This window comes from Propithecus coquereli, unplaced genomic scaffold, assembly GCF_000956105.1.
Source record: "Propithecus coquereli isolate 6110/MARCELLA unplaced genomic scaffold, Pcoq_1.0 Scaffold208, whole genome shotgun sequence".
NCBI classification, from domain to species: Eukaryota; Metazoa; Chordata; class Mammalia; order Primates; family Indriidae; genus Propithecus; species Propithecus coquereli.
This window is the reverse complement of record NW_012145856.1, coordinates 1,376,460-1,386,203: the sequence shown is the minus strand read 5'-3', so window position 1 is coordinate 1,386,203 and position 9,744 is coordinate 1,376,460. Positions and strand designations below refer to the sequence as shown.

At 48.3% G+C, this 9,744-nt stretch overlaps 1 protein-coding gene across 3 annotated transcripts in view; it reads right to left on the bottom strand.

Moving 5' to 3' along the window:
- The window catches only part of REEP1 (receptor accessory protein 1), a 114,497-nt gene that overhangs the window by 60,638 nt on the left and 44,115 nt on the right, over positions 1–9,744 (bottom strand). For 2 of the 3 annotated variants that reach the window (XM_012644238.1, XM_012644240.1), the window contains exon 2: positions 3,172–3,244. The exons of the other annotated variant lie outside the window; for it this stretch is intronic. In XM_012644238.1, coding sequence (XP_012499692.1) covers positions 3,172–3,244 — 73 coding nt within the window. The remainder of the gene's footprint in view (positions 1–3,171; positions 3,245–9,744) is intronic. 3 annotated transcript variants of the gene reach the window in all.

Below are 9,744 nucleotides of genomic sequence, written 5' to 3'. Positions count from 1 at the left end.
GAGTGAGTGAGTTGTATAGAATTCCTGTTGGAAGGTTGTTTTTAAAGCTAAAATACATGTAAAGGAGTGGATGTGGATGCAGGTGTTGGGCAGGCAAAGAGGTACCTATAATGGCTACTTTTTTTTCCACTGGTAGTCACATCCAACACCTTCTAAATGGGGAGAAATCTCCCAGCATGAGGGTCTTTGTGGGAGGCAAGGCCTGTTGTCTGGGCTTCAAAAACTCAGATGCCCCTATGCAGGACTTTGCACCTTCAGGGAACGTTCCAAGGACACAGACACAGGCAGCCAGCGTCCTCGATGTGATGCCAGCAGAGGCTTCCTAACCAGGCCCTCCCCATGGCACGAGCTTGGCCCTGACCACCAGCCAACCTTCTCAGATCCTCCCCAGGTCCTGAGTATCTTTCTCCCACTTTCTAGTTAATTCGACAAATTCCCATAAATTCCTTTCTGTTTAACTTTTTATCCAAAAACCTTGACTAGTACAGTAAGTTTGGAAAGACACAGGAAACTATAAATGTCTTGAACACTGTTTCTCAAATTGGGGAGCTTGTTAAAAATGTGGTTTTTATTTAGGAGATCTGGGGAGGGCCTGAGATTCTGCATTTCTGACAAGTTCCCAGGTGATGTTGATAACGCTGGCCCACAGACCACGCCTTAGGTACTGAGACGGAGGGCAGGTGCAGAGAACTGGCTGGGAAGGGAAGGAGTAAGATGAAGACAGGTGTTAAATGTCGTATAATGCAGTTTGGACTCGATCTGGCAGCCATTAAAGGATCCAGGAGGAGTGAAATTAATAGATTTCTATTTTTTAAAGGCTCTTGGATGTTACATGGACAACAGACTGGGAAATGAGGGGCAGGAGGCAGGGGAACCAGTTAGGTGTGGCAGGCAGAATAGTGGCTCCCCAAAGACATCCATGTCTTAACCCCTATGTGGCAAATGGGATTTCGCAGTCATTAAGTTAAGGACCTTCAGATGGGAAGACGAGCCTGGATTATCCAGGTGGGCCCAATGTAATCACGTGACTCCTTAAAAGTGAGAACCTTCTCAGCTGGCTTAGAGGGAGGTATAACGCTGCTGGCTCTGAAGGAGGAGGAGGCGGGGCGCAAACCTGGGAATGAGGGGTGGCTTCTAGAAACCAGACACGGCAAGGACAGTGACAGCCCAGCTTGACTTTAGCCCAGTGGGACCTGCTGGACCTCTGATCTTTGGAATCGTAAGATAATACATTTGTGTTGTTTTAAGCCTCTGAGTTCATGGTAATTTGTTACAGTGACAAAAAACTACTCTAGAAGGCTACTGCAACATTCCAGGAAAATGATGAGAACTTTAGGAGTGGCAGCAGAGAAGGAAAAGAGACCTGAAGATTTTTCAGAGGATAGGGGAGAAGGGACACGGTCACCGCCAGGTGTGTGTGTGCGTGAAGTGGGTGGTGAGGGAGAGACGGGAGTCGGAGGAAACTCCTGGGTTTCTCTCTTGGACAAACGAGCCTACTAGTCAAAAGGACTGCAGGAAGGAAACAGGAGTGTGTGTGTGCAGAGAAAGGAGGCAGGCCTCCCCTGACACTACTCGGATCCTTTCTTCAGATTCCATTTTTACCAAGAAGTCTTCTAATCTCAACTCTCGAGCTTTCCATAGGGAAAGTGTATTCTCAGCAGCCAGCACAAACAGCTGCTCTGCCATCAGTTATGGCTGTCACTCTAAATTAATGAATTGTCACTCTAGTCGTAAACCAGGCTCCTGTGAGTTTAGTTAGAGCAAAACAATTCACCAGAGTTCGATCCCTCCTGGATGAGCAGACAGAATCGAGTTTCTGCCCCTGCAAAGTGAAGGATCAGACCTTGTACTGCGGTGACCCCAATAAGGCTGCCTTCCCTGGCATAGCTTCCTGTGCTGCGGGTGGGGAGGCGTCAGGAGAGGGATGGCTGGAAGAGGCTGCCTCAGGCTTTGTCCTATGCCAAGGCGATTGAGAACCAGGAGGTTCTGTGCTTGCAACCTCACAGCTATTTATAGTGTGCATGCTGAGATTCCCTCACATGTACCAGGACCCCATCTCCAGAGAGGAAATTGCTCCCCTCTGGATCCCTTGCTTAGGAGCAGAAGATGCAAGCAGAGGCAAGTAGTTCTGGGAAACTGGGAGAGAAGGGGGCAAGTTCTGGTTGAAGTTCATCTGGAGGTGGCTGGTTTCACCATAAAGACTTCCTGGGAAATCTGACAAAGAAAATAATGACTTTCCAGGCCTGCTTTGAAATGTTTCTTTACCTACACCAAACTTGCCAAGTGACATCTTCTGAGTAAAAGAGGGATGCTCAGATGGGGACATGGAGGCTCTCAGAAGTTTAAGCTACTTGCCCAGCATTGCATTAATGTCAGAGCCAGGACTTGACCTCTGTCTCTTCATGCCATAAACCATACCCTTTTCTCTTTGACCTGGGTGTGTGTCCTACATGGGAAGGAACACCCTTCCCTCACCACCCCACACAGGTCCTTGTCAATCAGTGTTAGTCTGGCAGTCTTTCTGCCTGACGGTGCCACTCAGCATATCCAGGGCTGGTGACAGGGGCACCCAAATCAACCAACAGTAATTAACACAATTCTCCAACCAGTACATCCTCCCGGATTCCGTTCCTGTGTGCTTGCCCTCTGCGACATGCTGCAGGAAACAGATACAGAATGACGAACAGCCCTGCACTCAAAGAGCTTATATAGCAAGAGGGCTTAGACGGGGAGCACTGGAATGAGGGCAGAGTTGCAAAGCCAGGAACCAAACCCAGGTCTGCTGGACTCCAGGACCCATGCTCCTGCCCTGAGCGCCACACTGTCTCCCAATCCGGATGCTTATGGTCTACAGAGTGCTTTCCAGACAAGGAAACTGAGGCTGAGGGAAGGTGAAGTTACTCGTGGCACGTGGCAGAGCAGAGGGGACCTCCCATTCCAGATGCCATCCCCTCTTGCCATATCTCTCTGCTTTCCTCTCTTCAACACTCGAGGTCTAGACAGTAGACAGGACTCCTGCGATGTCTCATGAGAAGAAGAGTGATGAAGGGACTCATTTGCTCTGCTGCTAGTGCCCACAGCAAGGAGGGCATCCGCCGTCTCCCACCCTTCACACCCAGCTGCCCCTCCTCACCCCATCAGCCACCCCCTCAAATAAACAGTGCTACTTACATATTCCTTAATGTCCTTTGATTTCACAGCCTTGTAGGAATAATACGCAGGGTAAAGGGTGCCAAATATAAGCCTGGAGGGAAGAGAGAGAGACAAAGAGAAATGTGACTTTCATTCACCCCATTTAATGGAAAATGTGTGCCTTTGATGCCAAGAACAATTCTCCAAGCTACAGAAAACACCGCCGTGGGGCTTGATTTGTTATGAGTGCCCTGAAGGTTTTCTGCCCATATCTGGGGCATCCTTGGCCACCTCTATCTTCCATCATAGCCCATGCCCACCTTCCTTTACCCTGTGGTTTGGGATCACAGAAGACAAAAATGGACATGAGGGAGGCCAACACCCCTGCAGTTAAAGGCCAACTTTCCTCTCTGGCTGCAAATCCCCCTCCAATGCTCTATGAAGCCCGCACACACCTTGGGCTTCCTTCTCCGTTAAAAGCCTTTTCCCTCAAGGTTATTTCAAACTTCACTCCCCTGGGACTTGACCTCAGCCTCCTGCAGCCAGAATGAGCTTTTCAAATTATAAATTCAATCAGGCTAACCCCTCCTCCCACCAACACATCTCCATCCTCCATTAACCTGCTTCTCACTGCTCTTAAGATGACAAAGCAAAAATAATACCAGGGTGACTGTGTTTGGGCAGCGGCTCTCACTGATCCATACGCCCAGGGTGGCCCTGGGTCATTAAATGATCTGACGCTCAGCCCTGCCTCTAAGGACCACATGATATAGCCCCGCCTGCCTTCATTCCCTGCACCTTGCACCCACCACAAAGCCTTGGCCTCTGTGTTTTCTCCTCCTGGACCCTTCCCTCCCCCTTCTTGGTCTGGTTAGTGCCTTTTCATCCATCAGATCCCAGGCCCAGCGTGACTTCCTCATGGAAGCCTTCCCTGACCTCTCTAACTAGGTCCCATCTCCCCACTACACGCTCTCAGCATGACGTGCATATTATTAGGGTGTTCTTTTACTATTGCTTGTGTGACGCTTTGATTGACAGCCATCTCCCCACCGGATTGTTAACACCTTGAGGGCCGAGAATGAATCTGTTTTGCTCAACATTGCGTTCTCAGGCCTACGGCATAGCAGGCCGTCAACAGATACTTGTAAATGAGTGAACTGATAGAATGTCAGAGCTGGACATTCACCTGACATGTGAGGCCACCTCCAGGTGTCAATTCAGGTGTAAGCAGACTAGGTTCAGGAGCTGCCCTGGCCCCAAAGGAGCTGGCAGTTCCTGTGACAGCCCCACAGACAGAGCTTCCAGGGTCCCTGCAAGGAGCCTGCCCAGTTATAAGACACCACACTGGGGAAGCCCAAAGCCATGGCTCAGTGGGTATTTAGAGGTCATACAGAGAACTCCTAGTCCAGATGCAATTTACTAAGCAGGGGTCAGCTTCAGCACAAGCACTGTTGCCGGGGAACGCCCTGACATTCCACATTCATCAGGTTTCCAGAAAAAAACAGAAAGTCAACTGAACCTAGACAGTTTCTGACCCTGAAGGGGAGGGGGCTGTGTTAACTCTTGGCTCACACAGGCCCTGAGCTAAGCACTTTACAGCACTACCCCACTTAAGACTGCCTCGTTCAAGGAACCCCCTTTACAGACAGGACACCAGCACACAGAGCGGCTGGTCACTTGCTTGTCTAAGGTCCCATGACCAGTAAGGGGTAAAGGCAAGAGCCAGAGACCAGCCAGGCTGGCCTCCCGCAAGCCTGGCTTCCTATCACCACTGTCCATGGCCTTGGAGAGCATAGCCAACCTCTAGGAAGGCTGACATGATCTGTGAGAGGAGCAAGATGGGCCAGCAAAGCGGACAAAAGAGCAACTGGAGGAAGGGAAAAACGTAGGATGGGGAGAGTGTAGGGGTGGTGGAATTTAAGAGAGAGAGTGGTGCCAAAGACAGCAGGCAGGCCGGGGGATGCGGCCGAGGAAGCTCCCCGGACTTGGTGACAGGTGCCTTGGTGAGGAGGGCTCCCCACATCCTCCCCCTGCCCCTCTGCCTGCCTCTCTGCCCTCTCGCATCTCGGGGTGGGGGGGTCTTCTTCCCACAGAGGCCTTTCCTGAGCTTGTCACGCCTTGTAGATTAGGTTCCTTGCCTTGCTCTATGTCGCCACGACTCCTGTACTTGTCCCTTTCTGAGCCCTTGTCCACCTTGTCCACTCAGACGGTCTGCTCAGTGTCTCTCCGTCCCACAGGGTGGCATGTTCCACAATGCCAGGGATGGTGCCTGTCTCATTCATAACTGTACCATCTGTGCCCAGCACGGCAGGAAGTGCTCAGTAAGTCCGTGTTCACTGCGTGAAGTTTCAGAGAGTGGCGAAGCCAAAGTCAGCACCATCCAGGGGACAATGGTGACCTTGGGACTGAGGTCTCGGGAGCGAGGTGGATGCCAGGCAGCCCCAGGCTGAGTCAGCAAAGCCTCAGGCACAACGCCACAGACTCCAGGGAAATAAACACGCTGCTCCTTGGGCACAGATGCCCTGGTTATCCTGAGTCTACCAGGACGGCGTCCAGCCCCTGCCCTGAGGCAGCATGTGAGCGGCAGAGGAGAGACAGGCAGAAAGCACAGTGCAACCCAGAGGCCGACTGATTGGCCCCTCCGTGAATGCCAAGGAGCCAGACACCCTTGGAGTGGTCAGAATTGGGACATCTTGAGAAGCAGCTGGACTCTTTGGGTGTGAACTGGTTGCCAGCGTCCCCCCAGCCTGGCCTCCATTTGACAGCACAAGGTCTCACCACAAACCAATTTGCTTTTCAGTTTCTAAAAGCTCAGTAACGCTTAGCATTTCATTGCCCCAGGGAGAGGGAAATGGGATTAAAATGGCCAATTCTTCTTAATCTATTTTGGAGGAAAGCCATAAGGAATGAAGAAAGTCCAAGCCAAAGGGGTTCCATACTTATGTCCCCTCAGGCCAAATGTCCCCCCACCCCAAGGCCCTACCTGCCTTGCTTCCCGCCCCTCTCTCAGCCTCAAGATCACAGAGCCAGCGGCTGTCCTACAGAAACCACGCTGGCTGGCAGTCCTGATTTCCTGGCTGCTCTTTCTTCTGCATGAATCTTACTTAGTGCTTCATCTTCCCCTAATCCCACAACTTTCTTATTTTTCCTGATAAAGCCTTATTAAGACCCATCTCAAAAATGCCACATCTGTGAAGTCTTTGGTTACTCTTCCCTCAATTTTCTTGATACTGTTTAAGTCTGTGACAGCCTTATGTAGTAGTAGTAATAATAAAACATTTAAAATACTATCAAGTGCTCACTAATGCCAGGTACTATCCTACAGGGTGTACACATGCTCTTAGTCACTGCCCCATTTCACAGACTGGGACACTGAGGCTTAGGAGCATTACTCACTTGCCAAAGGAGATACAACAGCCAGGTGCAGAGCTGGGATACAGACCCAGGCAGTCTGACAACAGAGCCTGCCTCCTCCTCCTCCCAGGGCTGCCTGTGCTGGCTGAGCTGCCTCCTATCCAGACCGTACAGTCCTGAGCCATCAGGGAGGTTCCTAGTGCCTGGCACAGCCCCTGCCCAAGAGGGTGCTTGACAAATGTCTTCTGAGTGGACAAATGATCAAACAATTGCAGCCTCTCTACAAGAAACTTAACCCACTTACTGGACTCACACCACTCTCTCTACAAGGTCAGGAGGAAAGTGGTAAAATAGTTAGGAGGGTCTAAAGCTCCTTAGGACTCAAGGTCGTCGGCTCAAGCAGGGAGAAGGTGGAGGGAGGAGAGAAGGCTGAGCTCTGTGCTAGCACACTCCTCCCGGTTCCTTCTGAAGGGAGCTCACACCACACCTCACAGCCTCGCCCCTCTGCACCCACCCTCCCTTCTCCCCACTGTCATTAACTGTTACCCTGAAGCCCCCACCTCTATTTACTGGCTCTTTGCCCTTCCCTCCTCTTGCTGCAAGTTAGGGCCTTCATCCAGATCGCCTCCCCACTCACCTCCCTTACAGCTGCCGCATCCAGAAGGGAAGATCAGCCTCATGTGAATACTGTGCTCTCATGCAGTGGTTCCCAACTGGGGGTGATTAAGTTTCCCAGGGACATCTGGGCAATGTCTGAAAACACTTTGGTTGTCACACCTGAGAGGGTGCTACTGGCATGTAGTGGGTAGAGGCCAGAAATGCTGCTAAACATAATGCACAGGACAGCTCCTTACAACAAAGAATTATCCAGTCCAAAATGTCAATGGTGCCACTGTTGAGAAACCCTGGTCTAGTGTGTTTTTTCCTGGTCCTCAGGCTAAGGGCTCTTCACCTGACCATCAACGGAAATCTACTCCAAGAGTCTTTTAAAAAATGTCCAGTGTCTCAGGAAAGACAGCAAATGCTCAGACAGGAGGGGATGGTCCAAAATGCTAAGGACCACACACCTAGCCCATTGGCCAATGTCGGGGAAAACGGAGCTCTGAAGCTACTTGTGAACTTCTTGGAGCTCTGGCCAAAAGAAGAGATATTGCTCAAATGAATTAACTGTAAATGTTGCTGAAGAGGACTGCTCACCATTCCCCAGAGCCTGCAGGGGAGAGATCACTGGCTAGGGCACAGGTACCAGCCGGGACACCGTGGTTGCCAACTGTGGCCACAACCTCTGCAAACCATGAATCAAATCGTATTCTCCGCAGTTTTCTTAGGCATCATAGAGTTGGATCAACATTTCTCAATCCAAAATTATGTTGAAAATTTAAAAAATCAATGCTAGCAATATGTTTTCAAAAACCAACTTTTAAAATGTAAGAGAAATAACAAGCCTATTTATATACTTGTTTATACCATTATAAAACAAATCACATGGTACACCACACAAGGGCTTCTGGAAAGCTTTATTTCTTAACCTGGGTGGTGGCCACACAGAATTTGCTTTATATAATAATTACAAACGAACTGTACACATATGTCCTACGCACTTGTCTATATATGTATATATTTCATAATTTTTTAAAAATGGTGTACGATATCCAAGAAAATGAATTTGCACAAAAGGTCTTCCAATTCCTAAAGGAATTTATCTAAGCATTAAAAGGTTAAAATTTACACTGATCATATTTTGTGCTTTTTGTTCTTAACTTTTTTTTTTTTTTTTTTTGAGACAAAGTCTTACTCTGTTGCCCGGGCTAGAGTGCCATGGAGTCAGCCTAGCTCACAGCAACCTCATCTTCTGCCTCAGCCTCCCGAGTAGCTGGGACTACAGGCATACGCCACCATGCCTGGCTAATTTTTTTTTTCTATGTATTTTTAGTTGTCCAATTAATTTCTTTCTATTTTTAGTAGAGACGGGGTCTCGCTCTTGCTCAGGCTGGTTTCGAACTCCTGAGCTCAAACAATCCGCCCGCCTCAGCCTCCCAGAGAGCTAGGATTACAGGCATGAGCCACCGCGCCCGGCCTGAATATATAATTTTTTTGTTTGTTTTTTTGAGATAGGGTCTTGTTCTGTTGCCTGGGCTAGAGTGCAGTGGTGTCATCATAGCTCACTGCAACCTCAAACTCCTGGGCTCAAGCGATCTTCCTATCTCAGCCTGGGACTACAGGCATGTGCCACCAAGCCTGGCTAATTTTTCTATTTTTTGTAGAGACAGGGTCTTGCCATGCTCCCCAGGCTGGTCTTGAACACCTGGCCTCAAGCGATCCCTCCACCTTGGCTCCTAAAGTGTTAGGATTACAGGCATGAGACACCATGCCCAGACACAAGTATATAGTTTCTAATTGCTGTTCTCTGAAGGTTTTTTCTGAAAGCTTATGAATCAATTTTTATCACCTTTTATGAGAACTAATCTCCAAGACTGATTTTTGCGTCTGCTCTAACAGAAGAAGGCTCCTTGGTTCCTGAGCTTCTTTTGGCATTCCAATAAATATGCTGTAATTTTTAATTTGAAGAAAACTTTAAAACAGGGCAGATATATTTGCAGTCCCCTATATACACTTTCGTGATACAATCCTTTCCCCCCAAAGTCACCACTATCCTGAATTTGGTGTTCATCATTCTCACCATGTTTTTATTAACTATGTAAGCCATGCATAGACAGAAAAAAAATTGTGTTTATACCTGTTTAAACATTATATCAATGGAATCACACTAGATGTACTCCACATTGTGATTTTTTTCATTTAACCTTATGTTTTTGAAATTTGATTCATGTTAATACCTGTCTCTCTAGATCATTTTAACCACTGTGTAGCACTTCACTAAATGAATATATCACAATTTATCCATCCTATTGATGCATATTTAGGTTCTTTCCAATCTTTCCCTATTACACACAAGGCTGTGATGAACATTACTATGTATGTCTCCTGTGCACCTTTGAGGCCTTCTCTAGGGTATATACCTAGTATGGAACTGCTGGGTCATAAGCTACAGAATGTTCCACCAGATAATTCAAAACCACTTGCTGGAGTGGTTTGGTTATATCAATTTATATTCCTTCCTCCAAATGTAAAAGAGTTTCTATGCTCCTCATTCTTGCAAAACTGATAGTCAGATTTTTAAATTTTTGCCAGTGTGATGGGTGTGAAATCGTACCCTATATTTGTTTTAATTTGTATTTCCTTAATTACAAGTGAAGT